This window comes from Neovison vison, chromosome 12, assembly GCF_020171115.1.
Source record: "Neovison vison isolate M4711 chromosome 12, ASM_NN_V1, whole genome shotgun sequence".
Lineage (NCBI taxonomy): Eukaryota > Metazoa > Chordata > Mammalia > Carnivora > Mustelidae > Neogale > Neogale vison.
In genome coordinates, this window is record NC_058102.1 from 120,445,767 (window position 1) to 120,471,332 (window position 25,566).

At 43.6% G+C, this 25,566-nt stretch overlaps 1 protein-coding gene and 1 pseudogene across 3 annotated transcripts in view; both read left to right on the top strand.

The window, feature by feature from the left end:
* Positions 1-5,753: 5,753 nt before the first annotated feature.
* Positions 5,754-25,566, top strand: part of OPTN (optineurin) — a 46,032-nt gene continuing 26,219 nt past the window's right edge. Inside the window, exons 1-7 of one of the 3 annotated variants that reach the window (XM_044226930.1) lie at positions 5,755-5,899; positions 6,566-6,673; positions 12,796-12,972; positions 13,571-13,773; positions 17,971-18,153; positions 20,323-20,396; positions 22,838-22,972. In XM_044226930.1, the coding sequence (XP_044082865.1) occupies positions 12,807-12,972; positions 13,571-13,773; positions 17,971-18,153; positions 20,323-20,396; positions 22,838-22,972 (761 nt within the window). In that variant the 5' untranslated portion in view covers positions 5,755-5,899; positions 6,566-6,673; positions 12,796-12,806. Of the gene's footprint in view, positions 5,900-6,565; positions 6,674-12,795; positions 12,973-13,570; positions 13,774-17,970; positions 18,154-20,322; positions 20,397-22,837; positions 22,973-25,566 lie in introns of all 3 variants that reach the window. The other 2 variants (XM_044226929.1, XM_044226928.1) reach the window with 2 other exon arrangements.
* LOC122891344 lies at positions 23,124-24,160 on the top strand (annotated as a pseudogene).

Consider the following 25,566-nt stretch of genomic DNA (forward strand, 5'->3'; position numbering starts at 1 on the left):
AAATTTTTTCCTGCCTTCAGGCTCCAGCTGAAACAGAAACTTCATGGGTCTCAAACCTGCCATCTTTTAGATTAGAATTACACCAGCAGCATTCCTGGGGCTCAGTTTGCCAACTGCAGATCTAGAAACCTGTCAGCTTGTATTGGCATGAGCCAATTCCTTATAATAAATATATTATATACATAAAGTTCAAATTGCAAAATCAAAATAAAATTATATGGACACACACACACATATATCCTATCAGTCGTTTCTCTAGAGAACCGCAATTAACATAAGAAAAAAGAAGTCTAAACTGAAATTAAGTTCATTTGACATCTGCTAAGACAGGATGCCAAATATAATGAACCAAAAGGAATGCCGCTTTCTCAGAGCTGGAGGGAAGCAAAGAGATCACTGATCCCCGCCTCTCTACCTCACTGATACAGAGGCCAAGAGCCGAGGAACTCTACTCCTTCATGTGTTCTCAGGCCAGACCCAGGTAGCCTGAGACCCAGGACTGGGTCCCCAATACCACCCTGCCCTTCTAAGAAGGGAGAAATTTCATTCTGGGAAAGAATAAGTGAGATGTAATAAAGACAAATCACATGGGCTTCAACAGTGACAGATGAATTATTTAACCAGAAGCAAGGAACTATGTAGAAAACCACCCAGGCCATTTCCCACTGGCCAGGCATCTGACAAAGACAATGGCAGTGCTTTTCAGACCATGACCGAGAGCTGTGGTGTTTTGGAGGGATTATGCTCCAAAATCACTGGTCTGACTCAGAAGTACCTCAACAGAAAATTTTATTCCAGGAATTTTTAACAGTTCTATAGCAAAACAAGGAAACAAGAATTTAATGTGTAATCTACGCTCTGCTTTGCCTTGAGAGAAAACGTGGGGGGAGTCTAGGATAAATTCTGGGTGTACATAATGGACAGGAGCAGGAAGTAACTGATGCTTATCAGTTTTACTTCGTATTACTATGTTTTTTGTTTTTTTTTTTTTAATGTTCACAGAGGACCAATGATCACCTAAAAGATTAACAGAGTCCTCCCCAACGAGATTACTGTTTCAAGATTTATAGACATGAGGCAAAGGAGAGGAATTAAACACAGACCACACACACTGTGCTCTGGCTTTTCATAAAGCAAGGCCATTGTTCCTGGCACTCAAGATACTTGGCTTGCAAACTGATGGCAGGTTAGACTCGATTCGCAGAGCCTCATTCTGACGGAAGCTTCAACTACACACCTCACTCCTCTTACAGGCAGATGCTACAGTGCCAGATAACTGTAAAAGGAAATACACACACTTGTTTGAGTCCTTGTTTTCAATCCTTTGGGAGATTGTGCCTAGGAGAGGAATTACAGGGTCATGTGGTAATGCCATTGAACTTTTTCGAGGAACCCATTCTCAGAAGAAGGGACAGACGTACCCTTCGTCAGACCTCATGATTAATTAATTATAACTTAAGTTTCCAGGGTGCTTCTTGGTGTTGTTTTTGCAACTCTATTGAGGTATCATTAACACCCTATAAATTTCACCCATTGTAAGCTCAATGATTCTAATTATGCCGATAGAGTTGTACAATGATCATGACAACCCCGTTTTAGAATATTTTCATCACCCCCCATAATTCCCTTGAGCTCACTTGCAGTCAAGGCCACGCCCAGCCCCAGGGAACCACAGGTCTGCTTTCTGTTTCTCTCGGTTTCCCTTTTCCAGACATCTCATATCTATGGAATCATGGTACAGACAGATCTATAGTATAATTGGTTTTTTTTTTCCATAGACTTTTCTTTATTGTTAAGCTGCAACATACATGGTTTAATACAACCAAAAAAGCATTTAATCAAGTGAAAAATAATAAACTGAACAATAAACAAATAAACATTCAAAACAAAATATTTTCCACTGGAAATGTGTTAAGATGGTACAGGCTTTGTGACCACCTTACTGCAATTTTCTTATGGGTTACCGGCCTACATACTCCTTGTTTCCTTGTTTCACTTGTTTCCTTGTTTTCACTCCTTGTGAATGGAAGTGTGAATGATTAAATAAATAATAAGTTTGTTTACTGCAGAGAATCGTTTCACAAGGAAGCCAAAGTGGGTTTAGAGAACAGAATTATTTAAGAACAGAATTATTTAAGAAATTCTTTGTGTAGTTACGTTCACTTTAGATCCATGAACCTAAAGCTGTTCCTCCTTGTCAATACCAACCTCCAATACCAAACTGACAAATGTCTTTTCTTTGGTCACCATGAGGTTCAATCACAGTATCATTATAGGCAAAGGCGCTGAGTCAAGCCTCTTTGGTGCTCATTAGACCACCAAGCTCTATCCCTCTCCCACTTTGCGGGAGTCATGCTTCCTTCCCTCCAACTGCTGAAAAGCCCTCCACCTAATAAAGAAAATTTCAACTTTTAATGCTGTGGGCTCTACTCCAGGGATCTCAAGGAAGCTGTATTTTTAACTTTTACCAAGGTCAGAACAATTTGACCAAACTTTAGAGCATGGGCACTATTTCCGCTGCGAGCACACTTTTTGCATCTGCTTCATTAGCAAATCACCTAAAAGAAACATTTCTAGGGGCCCCTGGGTGGCTCAGTGGATTAAAGCCTTTGGCTCAGGTCATGGTTCAGGGGTCCTGGGATCGAGCCCTGCATTGTGCTCTCTGCTCAGCAGCGGGCCTGCTTCCTCCACCTCTACCCCTGCCCTCTCTCTGCCGGCCTCTCTGCCTACTTGTGATCTCGGTCTGTCAAATAAATAAATAAAATCTTTAAAAAAAAAAAAAGAAAAGAAAGAAACATTTCTAGAGAGAAGAGTAAGACTCTCCCTAAGCTCCCCTGCCTCTGAAGCCTGGACCCTTGTCCACACTTAAATCTTAGATAAAGTTTGTAATTTTCTGAAATGTCTTATGTCATGGTGAATTGTAACCCTGGATGTAAAAAAGACATATATAATCCTGGATCAAACCTTCTTTCTCAGGAGCACTCTCCCCTTTGTAAAGATTGTGGATCCAGGGAAGTTATCCTCACTTGGGCTCCGAAAAAACTTTCTTCTTCTTCTTCTTTATTTTTTTTTAAAAGAAACTAAAAGTCTTGCTCATTTTGCTTGGACACACACCACCTGGCCTCTCTCCACTTTCCTCCAGGATACCTGAGATAGATTGCATATAAAAGCTTATTTGAGGCACCTGCGTGTCTTCCTTGGGTGTCTGCCTTCAGCTCAGGTCATGATCCCGGTGTCATGGGATCGAGCCCCGCATCAGGTTCCCTGCTCCTCAGAAAGTCGGCTCTCCCTCTTCCACTCCCCCTGCTTGTATGTCCTCTCTCGCTGTGTCTCTCTCTATCAAATTAATAAATAAAATCTTTAATACACAAATTAATTAATAGAAATAAAAAGCATGTTTCTCCAAGAGTCCTGCAAATGCCCTTGAGGTAGCAGCCACGAAAGGATGGGCTGCCTTCTCCAAACAGCGGGGGACGGGGAGAGGCAGGAGCACAGAAAGCATGAAATAAATGAATATCTCACTGACTGTGCTGCCACACTGCTTTGCATTTGCCTACCACAAAACCACATCAGTGAACAGCTAAAAGCTCATAATAATTTCAGTCTTTTTATCTACACTTAGATTCCATCTACTCCCGGAAGAGTGAGAGGAAGGAGGCACCACCCCAGACCAGACAGGCTTAACACCAGCAACAACAGTAATGACATTGTGCCCCCCTGTTACTTTCACTCGTCCTAGCCCCCCATCCTCCCAATGGCCATAGGCAGTAGGGGCTCTAGATCCAGATTCCTTATTTAAAGCAGTTTGAGCAAGCTCCAGTTTCAGAATTCAGAATTTTTTGGATTTTAGAAATTACAAAGTATGTAATTTATAGAACGTAACTTCCCAAGAGTGTCCGAAGCAAATCTCAAACTAATGTCTTCAATGAAATAAATAATCCCATGAAGTGGTGGTCTAAGGACTGTAAATAACTCTTCATCAGTGGAGGTCACATTTTGCCGCCAAATAAACTAAGAAAGGCTTTGGCAAAGTTCTCAGAACGTCTTGTACTTTGCGGATAAAGAGAATGCAGCGTGGCAAGATCGGCAAGATCGGGTAACTGCCCAAGGTCACGTAGCTACTAAGTGGTAAGCCAGAGGCCCCCTTCTCCGACTGCTGAGAAAACTCCCTTGACCATTTCTCTACCAGAAATTCAACTCCAACCTTACTACTCCCCAGCTGAGTGCAGCCTGTGTACGACCTTCCTTCCCTGCCTCCCCGCCCCCAAATCCTATTACACTAATTTTATCTTACCTCAATATGGTTTAAAATAGAAGGAAACCCAGTGGGAGTAGGACTCACCCCAGGCACCCAGACAGGCTCAGGAGGGACCCTCGGGAATTGGGTGTTGGGGGTGGGGCGGGGACTGACTTGCTACCCCTCCGCCCAATTTTAGAGATTATTAATTCAAGAGTGGTGTGAAAGACGAGGCAGGGGGAACCTGACTGAAGCAGGCGGTCTAAAAAGTGAAACTGAATCCTTTCCAGATGCCAGAAGAGGGCGCATTTGCCTTTTCCCATTTAGATTCGGATTTTTTTCCCCCTTGCCTTCCAAGCTTTGGGCAGTTTGGACGCACAACCCCAAACTGCGTGTTACTAGTGAGCGGCGTCAGTTTCTTCATTACTAACTCAAGTTCTTACCGCATATGAAATCCCTCCCCCCCCCTTTTTTTTCTTGGTTAGGGGTTCGGGTTAGCGTATTTTGCAGTTCAGAGACTCCAGAGAATAAAACCCCAGATTACTGCTGGGTTGGGGTTAGGGATTAAGGATAGGGTGTAAGTCTGGTATTTAAAGTCCTTTTTGATCTTTGGCCCAAACTTACTCTCAGACCCTCTCCTTTCACAACTCTCCCCTCTTCCCCTTCTCCCTCTCCCAGTTCTGTTTTCTTGTCTTGATGGGGTCCTGTTTCTGGGGCACAGGCTTCACCACCTTGGTCAAGACCTTGCCCAGACCTTTATCTCATTATTAGTTCCCTTCTGTGTCCTGTGTCTGCGTCCTTCCGCAACCCTTCTCGCTGTGCTTAGGACTCAAATTACTGTGCTGCTTCCTCCTTCCTCGTCTGGTTTTCTCCCTCTTAAATCTGTCTAATCCGGAGGCATCTTCCCTGCTCCCGGACAAGTAGATCAGTACTTCTGCTTCCCAAAACAATCCAGGTCAATCCAGTAATACCACCTGCCTGTGGCACTTGAACTATCCAGGCGTCCACAATTGGCCTTTTCTTGGGAACAAAGAGCCCAAGAAGCATCCTGCAGGCTTTGTGTTTTTAATTCAAGGTCTAATTTAAGGGCAAAGTCGGATGGAAAGCCATACATGCTCAGTTAACTATATTAGATGTAAGGCTTTTAACTGAGATCCAGGGTTCGGTCAAAAGATGTCTCGGACTGTACCCCTTTTTCCGTGGGGCGCAGGGAGCCCCTGCGGCTCCGGCCTTGTAAAGGGATCCCAGCAGAGGAGACCGACTCCGCACATCCTTTAATTAATTATCTATTTACGTGAGCGCCGCCGGTCACGGCCGTTCACGGACCCGTTTAGCCCTCATTTCTCAGACTGGGACCCCTAACCGCGCGAGCGGCGGGGCTGGGACCGCGCACCGGAGGAGGGGGCGGGGTCTGTGGGGGCGCGACTGAGGGGCGGGGCCTGGGAAATTCCCGGCGGGGGCGGGGAGGCCCGCGCGGCGGTCAGCTGAGCGGCGCTGGGCGGGGTCGCGAGGCCGCAAGTCAACCCCAGGCTCCGCGAGCCCGGATCGCTGCCCCTGGCGGGTCCCCTGGTCCGCGTCTGCATCCGGGTCCGGAGCCCTCCCCCAGCGGGCACGATGCCGAGAGAGCAGTGACCCCGATGGAGGCCAGAGCGCGGGCGCGGGGTGAGCTGGGGCAGAGGGCGGGCAGGGGCTTGGAGAGGTGGCGGCTCCCTTTCCGCCTTGGAAGCTGTTCCCGCGGCCCCGTTCCCTGCGACGCCGGAGCCTGTCGGGTGGCGATGGCGAGGGATGGGACGTCCTCTCCCCCGGGAGGGTTTTTGGGCCTGGGCGAATTCTGACCTGGTGGGAAAGGGCAGTGGAGCGGCCATCCCAAAGCTCCCTCCCCCCTTTTTTACCGGCCCGGTTGGCCGCCAGTGACTTCCCCTGTAGGTCACGGAGGTTGTTTGAGGGTGACATCCTCCCGCAGGTTGGGAATGATTACAGCCAGTTCCTCATTATATAGGAAGTGGTTAAATGTATACCTTTGAGAAACGAAAAGTATTCTAGCTTTTTGAGGTGACCCAGGGACACTAAGGAACAGGTGACCTCTCTCTCTAAGGTGCTGGGACTCCTGAACAGCTGAAAGGAATCTTCATAAACTGTTGTGTCCGGGAGAGCATGTGTGTGTGTGTGTGTGTGTGTGTGTGTATACATACATAGACCATGAATGCTCCATGAGGCTGAGAACCCCAGAGGAATTGTTTTTCCTGTCAGAAATGTGTAAGCTGGAGGCAGAGTCAGCATCGCTAAGAGAAAACGAAACCCAGATTCTGGTCTGGCCTCCTCCTCCAGGAAAACTGTTGTATGGAAATGTATGCCCCAGATCTATTGAAGGATGAAGTGGAAAACAGAACCGTGGTCCAGTAAGGTGGTGTTAGGACCTCAAAAGCCTCAGATCTGGTAAGCAAGAGCAGCGCTATTAACACAAGAACCAGCCCCTCCCCTTGCTCTTTGCCTAAGGAGAGAAGAACTAGGGAACCCTGGCTACCTCCCAGGATGTGCCCAGTTTGTGCTGGGCGGGAGAGATCCTGGGGCAGAGGCAAAGGCCAGGAACCGCCCTAGGAATGGACAAGGCAAGTGAAGTTTAAATGTGGCCTGGAGAGAGAGGACAGGGACAGGAATCTTCCGAGTGACTGATCTGTTTTTCTACTGGGCCACTTCTAATGGTTCTTTGTATATTATGTACAACATTATAAAAATAATGTCTTTTTTTGGTAACTGATCTCAGGTTGCATATTATGCTGTGGAGTCCAACTAACCCCTCCAAAAAACAAAAGCAAACTTTATTCTTGAAAGAAATTGGCCATTGTATTACCTTCCTTCAGAACCCTCTCCCTTAAGTAAGGATACATGGGTATTTTCCTCTCCAAGCCCTGCTGTTCCTGAATTTTATAGAGACTTGAACTATGTGATATGTTCCTTGGAATCAGTGGGATTAGTAAACCCAAAGGAAAAGGAAGAAATTAAACTCTGTTTTTGAGAAGTGAAGTCTGTTTCAGAGGAAAATATTATTTTAAAGGTTTTCATTTTGACATGTATAGGAGGATGGGATAATAGGATGCGTGTTATGAAATGACACTCAGATACCTTTGGGGATGATAAAAGAAACAGTACTGATTTTCAAAACAAGTTTTAAAAGTTGAGGTCAAGAATTAGGGAATGAGTGCCGTAGAGTTGTAGAAAAACTCATAATACTAGCATGCTGGGTTTGTCACTATGGAGCAGAAAGTGTCTTACTAGTGCTAGACCTTAAAATACCTCATTGCACTGTATTTTCATTTCATTTCAACGAACATTTACTGAGAGCCTGCTGTGCGCCGCTCACAAGGTAGAATAAAATAGAGACCTTCCCTGAAGTTTGACGGAAGCTCTCCTGGAATGGGATGATCATAGAACTTTGCAGGAAGAGCCCAGTGCTACTGGGTACTGAGAGGAAAGAACAGGCTGTTTTACACAGCCATCTATCTCAGCTGGACCTGGAGCTGTCTGGTGGGTATTTGCCAGGGCAGATGTGGGGCCGGATATTTTGTGCAGAGGGGAGAACAGAGATAAGGGCAAAGAAGGGAAAGAGAGCGGGAAACTGTGAGCTCTTTCATGTGCCTTGCGTGCCAGTGGCATGGTGACAAGAGATGATACCGGTGAGTAAGGAGGGGCCAGACTCTGAAAGGCCACGTTTTTCTCATTTAGGAGCTGGAAATCTGCCTTGCATGGGAAGGGTTTTCAGCAGGAAGGTGACCTCATGTTGGGAAAGAATCTGTAGTGGTAGGGGGACTGCGGTAGAAAGAGGCCAGGCAGACAGCATAGGTAACTACTCAGCAAGGATTCTCGATGCGGGGGACACAGCGGTGCACAGAACAGACAAAAATCCTGTACTCTTTGGAGTGCATCGCTACTGTAATTGAGACAAGACACGGACGGCCTGACCTAAGCTAGCAAGGATGGGAAGGAGGAGGAAGTACCAGCAACTTACTGACCCATGAGACTCCAATGGAGAGAATCAGGCTACTCCCAGGCTCATGCCTTACGTGAGAAGGGTAAATCAATTTCCATTTTCTATAGGTTAGCAAATTTCAAAATCAGAATTCCATGTCTGGCATGAAAAGCGAAGCTTCTTTTTCCCCCTTCATTGGATACAGGCTTTGAGTTCTTCTTCCAGGATGATGATGGTTTTAATTGATGTGATCTTGGGATCACACTCAGTCCCCCACCCTGGCATAAGTGTAGGACATGGAGTGTTACGCAAGTGTCTGAGGATGAGGGATATAAGGCCATGATTCTACAATCTCAGCCACCTAATGGTCTGATCAGGAAATAGATTTTTACTGTTTAAAATTAATTTATTCATGCAGGGATTGAACCTGTGAATGCTTATTAAGCCAGTTTAAAACAGGGTAAGGGCCTGGACTTATTCTGCATGATGCCCGTTGGTCCAATGTCCAGAGGGTGGAAGTCAGTATAAGGCAGATTTCTGTTCAATACAGAATGACTTTCTAATGATGGGAATGGTCCTGGAACAGAATGGGCTGTGTTGCCTGCCAAAGTCATTGCTCATATATTCTGTCATTGAAGCCTTTCAGGCCCGGTCTGTATGACCCTCTTCCATGGAAACCAGATAAGAGATTGTTGCATCGAATAAGAAGTTGGACTGGATCATTTGTAAGGCCAACTCAGAAATGAGATTTAAGTTCATGCCCACGCCCACAGAGTTGAGTCATTGCTACTTGACCTCTGGAATTAAAAATGATAATATATTTAAGAATTCAAATAGGACTGGGAATAAAATCAAGGAAATTCTTCCAGGCAGTTTGCTGTGTTCCTCACTGGTGAAATCTTGATAAATCCTGTGCTAAATTAATTCACCCTTCTATAGTTAAATATCACCTTTGCTTAGAAATGACGTGTTTCAAGGATGCTTGGCTGATTCAGTAGAGTATGTGACTTTTGATCTCAGAGCCCCATGTTGGACATAGAACTTATATTAAAGAAACAAAAGAAAGAAAAAAAAGAGACATGTTTCAGATCCAGGTTAGTTGGATTTTTATGGGAAATTCTGTTATTTAAAAAAAAAAAAGCAATTCCATTAATGGATAGAACCTTGGAATAAATGGCTTAATTCTAATTTCTGTAACCTTTGGAAATGTGTGCAAGAATTTATAATTCATCTCTGTATTTGTTCAGTTGAATGTACTTAAGGTCGTGTTAAAGATTTAGAAAATTCAGCTTTCCCTAAAAGGTGCTCTACCAATAGACATTTCACATAGGCACTGTACTCATAACTCATAATGATGCCTCCCAAAATACCTAAAACCATAGGATGCTCTTTGGGTCACCAAAAAACAATTAAGTTGCTTTTGGTAACAATTTGGTAATAAGTATTTACATGCTTGTGTTTGGCATATACACTAACTTCTTATTTCCTATGACATTTGAATTACCAAATAATTTTCCCTAACAATGCTGGATAATGAAGTGTTTGCAGTGATTAGGACAGGCATATAATACATATGGTGGCATGGCCATGATGGTGCTGGGTTGTATGTGTTGGATGGGGGTGTTGGATCTTTCTAGAAATTCAAGAATACTTTTCATGGGGTTTTTGAGCTAAAAGCAAATGTAATGATCATCATTCGCTAGACAAGTCAGTAAATTATCATAAGAGGTCACACATCTGGGTAAGGCAGCCAGTGTTTTTTCGACTGTCCCCTAGCATGACCCTGCTTTTTCCCCTCATGTCCTAAAATCTGGGCAACCTGAAAAAGTTAGAAGCCCTGGTAAAACAGCTAGAACCAGTTTTAACTTTATTGTGGTTGTCTAAGGAAGTATAAAGGAAAGTTGAGGAGGAAAAATAACCTGGATAATTTTCAAAAGAAAATCTTTGTTTTCTCCCCTCCCATTTCTTCCTCTTCCCTGCTTCCCCTGCCCTTCCCTCTTCTCTCCCCTTTCTTCTCTTTTGGAAAAACAATGAAAGAGAAATGTGTATATACTAAAATGAAATTAAGCACATCTCTAGAGAACTCCTTAGGAACTTAAAAAAAAATCTGTTGAATGTTTCCATTTGCTTTTGCAAAGTGTATTATAATCTTTGAATACCTAAGCAAACTGGACAGTTGACAAGTAAATGATACATATTGTAAGGTTTTTAAAATTTTTTATTTAAATTCAATTTAACATATAGTGTACTGTTAATTTCAGGGATAGAATTTAGTGATTCATCAGTTGCATAGAACAAGTAGTGCTGGGGCACCTGGGTGACTCAGTTGGTTAAGTGTCTGCCTTTGGCTCAGGTCATGATCTCAGGGTCCTGTGCTAGAGCCCTGTGTCAGGCTCCCTGCCCAGCATGGAGCCTGCTTCTCCTTCTCCCTCTGCCCCTCCCCCTCCACTTGTGCTCTATCTTAGATAAATAAAATTTTTTAAAAAAAGAACACCCTGTGTTCATTCTGTCAAGTGCCCTCCTTAATGCCCATCACCTAATTACCCCATCCCCCATCCACCTCCTCTCCAGCAACCCTCTGTTTGTTCCCTAGATTTAAGATTTAAGATTTATGGTTTGCTTCCCTCTCTGTTTTAATCTTATTTTATTTTTCCTTCCCTTCCCCTATGTTCCTCTGTTTTGTTTCTTAAATTCCACACATGAATGAAATCATGTGGTATTTGTCTTTCTTTGACTGACTTATTTCGCTTAGCTTAATATTCTCTAGTTCTATCCATGTTGTTGCAAATGGCAAAATTTCTTTTTTCATGGCTGAGTAATATTCCATGTATATATACACCACATCTTCTTTATCTCTTCATCTGTCAGTAGACATCTGGGCTTTTTCATATTTTGGATATTGTGGACATTGCTGCTCTAAACATTGGGGCACATTGTGAGGATTTTATCTTTAGGTCTCTTTAGTATGCCTATTATTTGGTAAAAACCCATGTTTATGAAAGGTTAGCTCCAACATCATACTGGGCATAAACAAATGTTACAGAAAGCCAGAAACTGGCTTTTTTTCTAAATTATTTTTTCTAAATTATTTCTTTTTTTCTTTTCTTTTAAATATTTTCTTTTTTTTCTAAATTATTTCATCCAGATTATTTTATTGGGGAAACCAAAAGCAGTCTCTTCTCATCACTGAATACCAGGAACCCACCTCAGCACTAGACCACTTTACTAATGCATTAGGATATGTAGAACATAGGCTACCTTCCAGAGGCCCACAGTGGAGTAGTATGCCTTGTCAATGCTTTTCACTTCAGAAAGTGACATCCTCCTTAAAGCATTTCATGGGATTGCCTCTCCTTAAGGTGGCTGCTCAGGGGAAAAGCAGGAGCCTGCTGTCCTGTCATGGTACTGTCCCTCATGACCTGCAGGTTCTCTCAGACCAAAAGCAGATCACCAGGCTCTTGGGTCCAGGGGGCCTCCAGAGAACCCCAGGCATTGCTTCCATTGTGGGTGGGGGGAAAAGCACTGTACCACAACCTGTGTGTTTGGTTTAATAGACAGTCACCGAAAGCGCTCTTAGCTGTTAATGATACGGAGCTGTGTCAGAAAGAATGCACTTATCCTTCTTCATCTTCCATGACAAGGCTTATCATGATCGTCGTGAAGCGCAAAAAAGGAAATGTTTGCCTGTAGCATGCCACCAGTTGTTAGATGAGATTCGTATGTTTGCCCAGGTGGTAGGGCATACATAAACGGATCTTATTTTTGTCCATCTTGTCTGTCTTGTCTTGTCTATCTCATTTATGTCCACACTGACCCCTCTAAAAAATAAAGTGGTATGCTTAAAATATTCTCAGAATATGCAATAAGTGAGCGAGGTTTCTTAGTCTTTTTAGGATGCCTTGCAGAATTATTGAATAGTGAAACCTAAATATTCAGTAGCATCTTTATTGTATGACAGAGCTGGGTTTTGGTATTATTCATACTCCTATAGTTCATACCTCTTCTGAAGTGACCTCGGCCGAGCTCTAACACCGCTGGGAGCTCAGCTCGGTCTCCTGTCAAGTAGCCATCCAGTTGGGTTTTAGTGAGGATTAGAAATTGATATCTTGGCTGCAGTGATTCAGCATGTAGTAAGCATCCAAAAAATGTTCCTTCTCCCTTTCCTCTTAGCCAAAAATTCAAGAGATAAAATATGGAGATTTTTTTAACAGCTTTATGTGCAGTTCACCCAAAACAAAAAGATCTGAGCTTGAAAGATTTGCATAGGAAAGCCAATTTAATGATACTTTACCCATATCCACAAATGTACATTTGGAAGCCTTGAATTCCTATTAGGATCCCTGATTCTCATGCTCTTCTCTCCCTCCACCATCCCTCAGGCCCTCGCCGCACCCATGCACACAGACACATGGGCACACTCACAATGCACAGAGGCTAGAATACACCTCTTTGTTTAAAGGGGAAGAACCAAAAATGCCCAAAAAAGAATTGGAGAGGAAGGAGGCAACTTTTGGAATACACACTATGGGACTCAGGGGGTCCCCTTGCAGCGGGAAGACAGCTCTCTCTTCAGTCTGTGACGTTTCCCTAGGTCCTGCAGCCATGTCCCACCAACCACTTAGCTGCCTGACTGAAAAGGGGGACAGCCCCAACGAAACCACAGGAAATGGGCCCCCCAACCTGGCTCACCCAAACCTGGACACGTTCACCCCGGAGGAGCTGCTGCGGCAGATGAAGGAGCTCCTGACTGAGAACCATCAGCTCAAAGGTGAGAAGCCCCTGGCCACCATGTTTCTTCATTCACCCTGGGCCTTCATGAACAGCATCTCTCTGTCAAAAAGCTTGTTGGTGAATTCCCTTCTCTCTCTTTCACTAGCGGGAGAAAGAGCACAGAGTTTAGCTTTTGGTAAAGCTAAAATTGTTTCCATTGTTTACTTTTGGGATACAGGTAAGAATAAAAGGTACTTACCCCAGGGAAATGGTGTAATGACATAGAGTCCCTTTAGAAAGAAAGGAAGAATTGCAAAGTTCTAAATATGACCCTGTTCATAGAACGCATTCTGGGATCTCTGGCCATGGCTTCTGGCAGGACCTGTGTTCAAATCAGTGCTCTAGCGTGTGTGCCGTCATGGAGGAACCCAAACTAGTTTTATTTTCTGGAGTCTTTGGAGCACTAGAAATGACATTAGGCCCCCGAGTCTTGTCTGGAAGCAAAAACCACTCAACTTCTTACATTTCCTGCCAACCCCGGGGTCCAGGCCAAGGAGGGCTTCTTTAGATTCACAGCTAAGTGATGAGGATGGTTGGAGGTTGAATTCATCAAATTGAGTCTGATGTGTGACAGTCTCACTCTGAACCCCATACAGAAGCCATGAAGCTAAATAATCAGGCGATGAAAGGGCGATTTGAAGAGCTTTCAGCCTGGACAGAGAAACAGAAGGAAGAACGCCTCTTTTTTGAGATACAGAGCAAAGAAGCCAAAGAGCGCCTCATGGCTTTGAGTCACGAAAATGAAAAATTGAAGGAAGAACTTGAAAAACTAAAAGGGAAAATGGAAAAGTCCCTTGAGGTGAGCAGACTAGTCAGTTGCGATTTTATTTTATTAATATTTAGAGTGGAATCTTCCTTATCTAGACTTCTAGATCAAAACCTTTCATGGTTCAGGCTAGATGAGAATTTTGCATCATTTGAAAGAACTGTTCTTCCTGAGAAGGTGGCTGCAGTTTCAGGGGTCGTGTGCAGTCTTTGTTGGGGGAGGGAAATCTGTATGGTTTTGACCATATTGATTATAGTCAAAAGAAGGTTGTGGTTATAAATCAGTATTTTGTATTCATTATAGACCGCGCAGGAGAACCTCTGCCTTGATCCATCCAAGTGTTAGCTTTTAGTTTATGTCTTTGATAGAAAATTACATTAAAAAAACTATTACTCCCAAGTTTTACTTACTATTTTAGTCTTTTCCTAAGTCTAAAATAGAGATTCCTCACTTTACATTTTACATCTACTTTTCTTTTTTACATCTACTTTTGAGAAACGGTGCGATACTTATCATGCTGTGATAGGAGGCTGTCAGTTTGCCACATTTTCATTGACCCAAAGACCCTGAGAAATGTGCTCATGGCCAAGAGTGGGTGCCAAAGATGTTAGTGAGAAAATATGTATCAGAACCCATTTGAAGCATCCGCCTATATTCTGAGGACTGGTTGTTCCTTAGGCTGGCCATCTGCTGTTCCTTGTCTTCCCGACCTGGAACTTAGCAGCCCCCTGAGGGATGGACCACTGGTTTGATTCAGGGAGGATAGAAACCCAGACTTCAGAGATGTTCCTTGAGATACCTTGAACCCTGTTGATCTCTGATTTCTTGGGTAAAGTATGCAAACAAAGAAAGATAAGAGGAAAAAAAGGGTGGGACAATGTGGAATAACCTGAAGAATGAAAAGTTGTTTAGGGAACTGTATTGTGCTTTATGTCAGGGCTTTACTCATCGATCCCTGCTTATGGGACCGTGTGAACATTCTACTTGAATAAACTTACATTTGTGTAGGAAATGATTCATTGCTGATTAGATCTATCACATCTAAGGCTTCAACTTGTCTTATAGTTCAAAAAACATTAAGTTACTACTTTGGGGGAAATCTCTTGGATTTAGAATACGCTGAAAAAATGATCAGCTAGGCTATCTGAATAATTTTCTACTCTCTGTAAGAAAATATCTTTTTTTTAAGATTTTATTTACCTGAGAGAGAAAGAGTATACAAGCTGGGTGGAAGGGCAGACTCCCCACTGAGCTCAGAGTCCAACGTGAGGCTCCATCCCAGGACCCAAGATCATGACCGTAGCTGACGTCAGATGCTTAACTGACTGGGCCAGCCAGGTGCCCCAGAAAATATCTTACGCTGTTTTCCTCCTTTGGCTTTTGGGATGTGAGCTGACAGTTGACATCAGTCTGTTGGGGCCTATCACACTGAAGCCCGGAAAGAAGCTTCCAGAAGCAGTTTGCTTGAAATCATCTGTGTATGGGTTTTCCTAAGAAGTCCCAGTATTGGAAGAGATGGAAAGAAGAAGCTGGAGCTCCAGACAGCTTCTTTCAATGCAGAAGATAGCTGAAACAAGCTATAAGCAGGACTCAGAAGTGAGTCCTTGGGACAGAGGACATGGGTACTTGGACAAAGAGACATTTATAGCTCTTTAACACCCTTGGTCATTAGCCTTCTGTCCCCAGAAATGTGCCTCCCAGGCCTGCCTATTGCCTCCCTGCCTCTTCTTTAATTTTTATTTCATAGACCAGTTGAGATGATTTGTACAATTTAGGCTGTCGTCTTCCTGACTTAAAGCTCTCCCAGCCCCTGCCTTTTCTCACTCTTGCTAACCCATCCTTGCTGCATCTCTCCAGGGAATCCCCTCCAGCCACCAGGGACTCTCATGTATTCTGTGCCACACAACGAAAGGGAATAGGGCATTTTTTTTGGAGATCTGCCTTCTGATCCTCGGGGTGAGGCTGAGGTTTTCATGGTTCTGTCCAGCTCACAGAATTATACATTATTATCATCTGTAGAGAGAACTTTTTAACTTTTCATGGTACAGATTGCTAGGCAGAGATCATTAGCTGGGTATTTCTTCTAGGATTATAAAATGCATGGTAGCCTGGGCGGATTTCCAGGACAGCAAGTTGGAGACATGATACAAGTACAAAAGGAGAGCCGTTGTGTTGCTTGAAGGTCAAGGGCAAGCATTCAAAAGTGATGAAAGGTAACAAATCATGGAGTTGAGTTTGATCAGAGAGAATAAAACATGTGAGTTCTAATCCAGGAAGGGATTGAAAGGAGTCTCAGTAGTGAAATGAAAAGAGATTTAAAATGTTACCTTCTGAGGTATTTTATGGCCAAATAAGTAGATAGGAATTTCCCAAGGATAGTGAAAAGATCCTCACCCTTGCAAAAAAGATTACCCTGACAAGTCTGAGATTCTAGAATCATGGCCTTTTATCCCTTGTCATCAGACACTTGCTTAAAACTCTGTTTCCTACCCTTATGCCAAGGTGGTTTTAAAAATCCATTCTGAGGTGCCTGAGTGGCTCAGTCAGTTGGGTATCTGACTCTTGATTTCAACTCAGGTCATGATCTCAGGGTCATGAGACCAAGACCTGAGTTGGGCTCCTCACTGGGTGTGCAACCTGCTTAGGATTCTCACTCCCTCCGTCCCTCCTCACCCCCACTAACACACTCACTCTCTCTTAAAAAAATTATTTTTAAAAATCTATTCTATAGAATGTCCTCAGAGGGGTCCAGCAGGAAAATGTGAAGATACCTAATAGAACCTGACTTTGCCCTTACCTGCTTGCTTCCTAGTCCAGGCTAAGTAGGGCCTCTCCTTTGACTTTCTACTGCTTTCACGTTTTCATTTCTTTGGAATGAGTCATTACCAAGAGAGGATGCCCAGGCTGATAACCTTTCCCTGCACATCTAACTCTTCAGCTTCACAATGAGTTCTTTTCTCTCAGGCCTGTGGTCGTTTCCTGGCAAGGGAACACTCCCAGTGAAGCAAGAACATGATCTCACTGGTGTGAGGGACAGTCCTGTGCTGCGTGTTAATACCTTTCTCTCCAGGTTTCAATATTTCAGGGACCAGTTGGTTTACATGAATCTTTTTGATGCTTTTTGGTTGTCCTAACAGGGTCTATTTCTGGTTCCTTAGGAAATCTATCATGGAGATGGGTGTGTGTGTGTGTGTGTGTGAGAGAGAGAGAGAGAGAGAGAGAGAGAAAGAGAGAGAGAATTGCTGTGTTGTAATGCTCCGATAACCTCAAGTGTGTACTTCCGGTGGCACCATGCCCATAAACACAATGAAGGTTTCCTGAGGAGGGAATCAGAGAGGCCTCCTAGGTCACGGCTGGAAGGGACCATGGAGACCACTTGGGACCATGTCTTCCTTTCTAACCCAACATAACCAAGGCCAAAGACATTAAGTAAATCTGCTCAGGGTGTCATACACAGCGATTAGCAGACTGTGGACTGGAATCTGTTTTCTCTGCTCCCAGATGAAAACACTGCATCTAAACAGACCCTTTCTCTTAAGACTTTGTCACAGGTAGTAAGTGTAACAAGAGGAACTCAACACATACTTAGTATTAGTAAATAGGAGTATTTATTCTTCATGTTGACATAGGCTGAAATTTAATTTTTTTACATTTCATAGCAGCCTCCAAATTTTCAGTTTTCTTATTTTTCCCTGGGCTTACTTTTAGCAGCCTAAAAAAATACCAACATAGAGTGTAACAGACTTCCTGAGAGAATTTAGGACTTTGCATTGTCTTTACCATTCATGTTTCATGTAATGAGATGGCTTGATGCTTTGACTTCAAACTATACATGACAAGTATGGAGAGAGCGAGAGTGAGTCCCCCCTTGTGTGAGAAGAAAAAAGGCAAGGGGTTGATTTGGTAGCTTTTTGTCCTTATTTTCTGAGGTTTTGGACAACTTTACCGTTGTCAAAGTCTGATTGGTTTCTTTCATGTCCTATTATCCTGTATGCTGAGAAAGCCTTTCTTTCTTGTCATGAGATTATTTTAACTTTGTGTTGTTTGACTAGAATAAAATAATGTAAAATCTTCCATTTGAAATGTTGTATCACAATATATCTGCAAGAAAAGGCTAGAATTTTCTTCTGTAAAGTGTAGCTGCCTTGCCAGGGGGTGTGGGAACACTGGAGTTTGATGACCAGGTGTTAGTTTGATTTGCTCATTCACTTTGCTTCTCATCATTTCCAGGACCCCACTGGGGGCCCCAAAGTCCCCAAGGCAGAAGCAGACCAGGAACTCGAACAGCTGAAGACCCAGGTGGCCTATCTCCAAGCTGAAAAAGCAGATCTGCTGGGGATTGTGTCGGAACTACAGCTCAAGCTGAATTCGGGGGGTTCTTCTGAAGACTCCTTTGTTGAAATCAGGATAGCTGTAAGTGTCCTGGTTTTCATTTCATTTTCAGCAAATTACAGACGCTCACCTAGACACCTAGATTACCATCATGTCTTTTCAACACACCAAAGCCAAAGAGGGCAGGAGTTTCAGCATCAATATCACCAAGATAAATTGGCTCTCGTTTTTAAGTATGACATAATCCTAGGGGCACCTGGGTGGCTCGGTGGGTTAAACGTCTGACTCTATTTCGGCTCAGGTCCCGATCTCAGGGTTATGAGATCCTGCTTGGATCATGGAGCCTGCTTGGGATTTTCTCTCTCCCTCTGTCCCTACCCTTGCTCACCCATGCGTGCTCTCTCTGTTTTGCTCTCAAAAAAAAAAAAAAAAAAAGTCTTAACACTCATGAGGGCTCTCATGGCTGAAATAGAAGAATATTGATTATCTTTTATGACAAAGGGGATAGGGTTAGTTTTTCTTTTCCTTCCCGTAGGTACTGACAAATCAGATATCTTGTGACTGATCTATAAAACAAAACAGAAACATACACTTTTCCAGATCAGGTCCTTCACTGTGTCCGGCACTGCACTTGGGTGTACAGACTCATGAGAAGATGGGGCAAACTGATGGCTTTAAAATACTTTTTAATAATAGAACCCTCTTTTCAGACAAGCCTTATGAGGAACCTTGGTTTATTAAAAACAAGAAGTGAAGAAAAGAAAGTAGTGCCATTGGGGTTGTGGTGGAGGGTTGACCTTGTCTTTGCCCCCGCTTCTAACAGCAGGTGCCTGGGCACCTCCAGGAGCTGAGGGTGAAGCCCTGGGTGTCTGACACGTTTCTGTGGAACCGAAAATGAAGTGAGCTCAGTGAAGTGGCGTGTGCTGGCCCCTTCCTGAACATCTGACGAATATCTGTGGTGTCCGTGTCTGTGAGCCCCAGAGCCGCTCTCCTTCACCGCCGCTAGAAAATATTAAATGTTGAGGGAGAAAAACCCACAAGGATAATATCCTCTGTGATACCTGCTGGCATGTTAGCTTTATCAGACCGTACATCAGACAGGAAAAAAGAGAGTGTGTCTGAGAGAGAAATACGGACCTTGTAGGTAATGCGTGGGAAGCTTGTAAAAAGCTGAACTCCTGGGCATGTCAGAATTATTAGTGTGTGACTGTCTTTGCTTTCCAGTTCCTTTGCTGCACTGAAAAGTAGTAGCATGGGGAGACAGCTCTTAGTAACTTTGCCGTCCATGCTCCCTAATAAATCTTCAGGAGTATTCATAGCAGCCGAAATCAGGAGAATTGAAATACCAAATGGAAAGCATGCTTTGCCAGAGTACCCTTTCTGCAGATGACCAAAGATAATGAAATGCAGCTTTGATCGAACAGCTTTCACCTTCTCCAAATACTTGGCAAAGTTCAGGAAGGCCAAGGAGAAGTTTACAAATGAGGCTTCTTCCTTTGGGGCGCATGGTGAGCACAATACGCTCCTCCACTGGTCCAATGAGTGACAGTTAGTTTTAGTGTAAACATGCTTTTCTTGCCTTGCTTCTTGTGAACTGGAAAACACTGCCCAAGGTTTAGGAAAAACGTACACAATCAGAATTGTCTCGAACCATCTTTGTTCATCCATTTTCGGAAGACTTTCCTGCTAGCTCATTGGAATATTAATGTCTTTCCTATCATTTGACTGGTCTTGGACTTCTTGTACGCTTAAGTGGCCCATGATGTACAGATTTCGCTAGGAGCCAACATTGTGCTTTGTGAGCTTTGCCCATAGAAAACAGCCTCTTTTTCAACATTGCTTCAGCAGGTTCTGACATTTTGCATTATAAAGGCCTGTACAGGGAAGCTGGATGGAGGTATCGCTAGCTTCATGTGACCTTAACTTGGGAAAGAAGGGAAAGAACTGCCAAGCAGAGGGAGGAGATAAGTTTTCATGTGTCGGGGTCAGGTTGACTCTTCTGGATGAGACATGAACCTTCACACCTTGGCCTAGATATTTATAATCCTGACAGGGTGTGCAGAGTAAGGGAAGGCTAGATTCTCATTCCATTTCAGTGACCTCGTTGAAACATCTCACATTTAAATGTCGGTAGCTTCCTTGGGTTGCAGGCCATCAACATTCTTGATCTTACTGCCTTTTTCTCTTTTGATAAAAAATTTGTCTTGTGGACATTATCATGGTAAAGCCCTTTCAATTCTGCCTTTACAGGAAGGAGACGCAGATGTGGCAATGAGAGAAATCAGGACAAGTCCTGGACCAACAAGAACTGATTCCATTGACACGTATGTGGACAAAGGCTAGGGCTAGTGGACAACCCCTACCCCGCCCCCGCACCGGGCTGTCTTGTCACTTGCAGGTCACCGCTAGGAGGTCAAACATCTTGGGCTGTGAAAGTCGATTCTCATTAATTGATGCCAGGACCCTTTTTTTGTTGTTGTTAAGAATTTATTTATTTATTTGAGAGAGAGTGCAAGAAGGGGGAGAGGCAGAGTGAGAGGAACCAGACTCCCCACCAAGGAGGAAACCTGGTGCAGGGATCGATCCCAGGGCCCTGGGATCTTGACCTGAGCAGATGGCAGCCGCTTAACTGACTGAGCCACCCAGGCGCCCCATGCCAGGACCTTTTAAGAATGTCTGGTTTGAATGTGATTTAGTGTTGCAGCCAGGCTGGCAGAGAATAAAAACAACGTGTGGTCCCTCTGTGGGCCAACTCAACCCTCACCACTCCATTTAGAGGTGTTTCATCTCCCATAAGATGAGAAGAGAAGACAAACTTGTTCTTAATCAAAAGACTCATGTTTGCTGATTTGTTTACTGGTGCACTTTGCCCTGGCCTGGGCTGTTCAGCTCAATAAAGTGGGATGTTATCATTTTGTCTTCCTTGTTCGTTCCCCAGAATGAGCCCAGACGACTGATCCTGAGTGATCTCCAGTAAGGACTGTAAGTGCTCTAAAACGCTGTCATACCCCGTGGCCAGATGTCTTACCTGTGGAGTCTCAAGCTGACCTGTTCCAAATAGACATCAGGAAGCAGACATCTACTTGACCTGTTCCAAATAGACATTAAGAAGCAGACACCTAGGGGCACCTGGGTGGCTCAGTGGGTTAAGCCTCTGTCTTTGGCTCAGGTCATGATCCCAGGGTCCTGAGATTGAGCCCTGCATCAGGATCCCCGCTCCATGGGAAGTCTGCTTCTCCCTCTCCCACTCCCCCTGTTTGTGTTCCCTCTGTCAAATAAATAAATAAAATCTTAAAAAAAAAAAAAGAAGAAGAAGAAGAAGATGCAGACATCTAGGTGACCGATTCCAAGTAGACATTAGGAAGCAGACATCTTAAATGGTGGTGGGGGTGAGGGGTGGGGTTTGGCAGAAGAGATGGCAGAAGAGCTAGGCATTCACAGCTGTCACCTGGAATGGGCTGTTGGCTCACCCCTTGGATGCAAATTACTGCTGGGTTAGTCTCTTTGAAAGAGACAGTTATTTGAAAATTCGTCTAGGATTCTCTTCTCTTGTGGGCTTTTAATACCTTTTTTCCCATAATGTGACAAATGTATTTAGAAAAACAGGCTATTTCTTTTTTCCCAGTTTTGCTCCCAAGCCCTTGCATCAAGTAGAAAATAAGTGATAGATAATCTTTCATTAAACAGGGCTGTCAGCATAAATGAAAGTTGCTTCCTCACTTAGCAGTTCCTCAGCTTTCCCCCATCTTTTAATATCGAAAGACTTTCCTGGAAGTGGTGGGAAGGAAGAAGGCCCTGATTGAAATTTCCAAGCCACTTCCTCTTCAGCTATAGCCACCTGCTAAAGCCACTTCCTCTTTTAAGCCATAGGTTGTTTTTGTTTTTTTAAGATTTTATTTTTAAGTAATCTCTACATCCAACGTGGGGCTTGAACTCACGGCCCTGAGATGAAGGGACACACGCTCCTCTGACTGAGCCGGCCAGACACCCCAAGGCACAGTTATGTTTTAGTAACTGCTTTCTTACCTCATTTGAAGGTATATTAAGGAGTCAGAGATTGATAACTGGGTGTGGAGTTCAAAGTCGGGAACTGGGATTTAATCCTAGCTGTGTATGAAATGTGTGAACTTGATCGTGAGCATCATTGTGGTCATCCGGGAAGTGTAGCTGTCATACCGGTGGTCCTGGTCTTGTTTGTCATCATCCTGCTTGTTGATATAATCAGATTTCGAAATCAAGGAAAATATTTCACATACCAGTGGTGCTTACATTTCTCTGCTATAGTTATTTGAAATCAAAAACAAAAAGTACCTTCTTCTCTTGACCTGAGAATATCAAGTTGGAGAAAGGTCAGCAGTCTGGGTCTTGCCAGGCAGCACACGTGTTCATGTACTTTGTATGACTGTGATCCTCTTTGAGGCTAGTTCTCTAGGAAGGCCAGGCCCCGGAAACTGGGGCCACCTCTGCTCCATCATTCCTGGGGTTTCTGGGGTCTGATGTAGTGGGCACATGGGCTATTTGGAGGAAGCGAGCGTGTACAGTGCAAGGCGAGGCTACCTGAGGGTCGCTACCCCTTTCCTGGACAGTGCGGAGGAGTGTGAACCTGGTGGTCACAGGCCAGCTGCATTTGGTCTGTAGATGAAGATTCTTTGGAGAGTATTCTGAAAAGTAGTTCCTTTACGTGGTTTCAGTTACTTTCTTAGACACTTCGACATTTGTGTTTTCTGATGAAAACCTTTTAATCTTTATTGTGTTCTTGGTCCAGGAACAAATCTACAGAAAGTGCCAGGAATTATTTGGAATTTGAGAAATTAACTGTGAGCCAGCTCCTGCTTTGTCTAAGGGAGGAAAACCAGAAGGTGGAGAAGCTTGGAATTGCACTCAAGGAAGCCAAAGAAAGGTATGAAATAGGTAACTTGAAATATGCATACATTGCTTTTTTTAACAGCTTTATGGAGATAAAATTAAGACACCAGATAATCCAGGCATTTAAGGTATACATTTCAGTATAGTTTAGAATATTCCCAGTTATGCTTTCTGCCCGTGGGCGCCGCCGAGTAAGCATCGTTAAAGTCTCCCCTCCCACCACCGTCATGTCTAAGTCAGAGTCTCCCAAAGAGCCTGAACAGCTGCGGAAGCTCTTCATCGGAGGTCTGAGCTTTGAAACAACCGATGAGAGTCTGAGGAGCCATTTTGAGCAATGGGGAACACTTACGGACTGTGTGGTAATGAGAGATCCGAACACCAAGCGCTCCAGAGGCTTTGGGTTTGTCGCATATGCCACTGTGGAGGAGGTGGATGCAGCCATGAATGCAAGGCCACACAAGGTGGATGGAAGAGTTGCGGAACCAAAGAGGGCTGTCTCAAGAGAAGATTCTCAAAGACCTGGTGCCCACTTAACTGTGAAAAAGATTTTTGTTGGTGGCATTAAAGAAGACACTGAAGAACATCATCTAAGAGATTATTTCGAACAGTATGGGAAAATCGAAGTGATTGAGATCATGACTGACCGAGGCAGTGGCAAAAAGAGGGGTTTTGCTTTTGTAACATTTGATGACCATGATTCTGTAGACAAGATTGTCATTCAAAAATACCATACTGTAGAATGGCCACAACTGTGAAGTAAGGAAAGCGGTCTCTAAGCCAGAGATGGCTAGTGCTTCATCCAGCCAAAGAGGTTGAAGTGGTTCTGGAAACTTTGGTGGTGGTCGTGGAGGTGGTTTTGGTGGGAATGACCACTTTGGTCGCGGAGGAAACTTCAGTGGTCGAGGTGGCTTTGGCAGGCAGTCGAGGTGGTGGTGGATATGGTGGCAGTGGGGATGGCTATAACGGATTTGGTAATGATGGAAGCAACTTTGGAGGTGGCGGAAGCTATAATGATTTTGGCAATTACAACAATCAATCCTCAAATTTTGGACCCATGAAAGAAGGCAATTTTGGAGGCAGAAGCTCTGGCCCTTATGGTGGTGGAGGCCAATACTTCGCCAAACCACAAAACCAAGGTGGCTATGGTGGTTCCAGCAGCAGCAGCAGCTATGGCAGTGGCAGAAGGTTTTAATTACTGCCAGGAAACAAAGCTTAGCAGGAGAGGAGAGCCAGAGAAGTGACAGGGAAGCTAGAGGTTACAACAGATTTGTGAACTCAGCCAAGCACAGTGGTGGCAGGGCCTAGCTGCTACAAAGAAGACATGTTTTAGACAATACTCATGTGTATGGGCAAAAAAAACTCGAGGACTGTATTTGTGACTAATTGTATAACAGGTTATTTTAGTTTCTGTTCTGTGGAAAGTGTAAAGCATTCCAACAAAGGGTTTTAATGTAGATTTTTTTTTTGCACCCATGCTGTTGATTGCTAAATGTAATAGTCTGATCATGATGCTGAATAAATGTGTCTTTAAAAAAAAAAAAGAATATTCCCAGTTATGTAGCCATGACCACATTATAATTTTTGCACATTTTTTCCCCAAGTAAGAAACCCAGTACCTGTTAACACTGGTCCCTCATTCCTCCCAGCAGTCTGTTCTCTGTCTCCACAGATTTGCCTATTCTGGACATTTCATCCAAATGGAACCATATGATATGTGGTCTTTTGTGGTTGACTGACTTTATTTAGCATCATGTTTTCAGAGGTCACCCACAGTGTAGCACAAATCAGTTCTTCATTTCCTTTTTGTTGCCAAATAATAGTCCATTGTGTGACTAGTCAGTATTTTGCTTATTCAACAGTTGGTGAACATTTTGGTTCCCACTTTTTATCTATTGTGAATAATGTTTGCTGTAAACATTCTTGCACTTTTTGTGTGGAAGTATTTTTTTAATCTTCTGGGGGTATATACGCAGGAGTGGGATCGCTGGACCCTTGGCATCTCTGTGTTGAATGGTTTGAGCAGCTACCGACCTGTTTCCTGCAGTAGCTGCGCCATTTCACATTTGAGGGTTCTGCTTTTCTCCATGTCCTCCTTCACACTTGTAGTCATCTGCCTTCTTGATGACAGCCATCCTCGTGGATGTAAAGTGGTGTCTCATTGTGATTTTGATGTCATTTTCCTAATGACTGATAATGTTGAGCATCTTTTCATGTTGATCATTTGTATATCATCTTTGAAAATATCTATTGAAATCCTTTGCCCATTTAAAAAAATTGGATTGCCTTTTTATTGCTGAGTCCTAAGAGTTCATTATATATTTTAGATGCAAATCCTTTTTGAAGGTATATGATTTGCAAATATTTTCTCCCATTCTGTGAATTACCTCTTTACCTCCTGCAGCACAATTTTTTTTTTAAATTTTGATGTAGTCCACTTTATCTCTTTTTCTTTTGTCATTTGTGCTTTTGATGTTGTGTCTAATGAACCACTGACTAACCCAGGGTCACAAAGATTCACTCCTATGTTTTCTTCTAAGAGCTTTATAGTTTTAGCTCTTACAGTCAGGTCTCTGATCCATTTTGAGTTCATTTGGGTATATGATGTGAGATCAGGGTCCAACTTCTTTC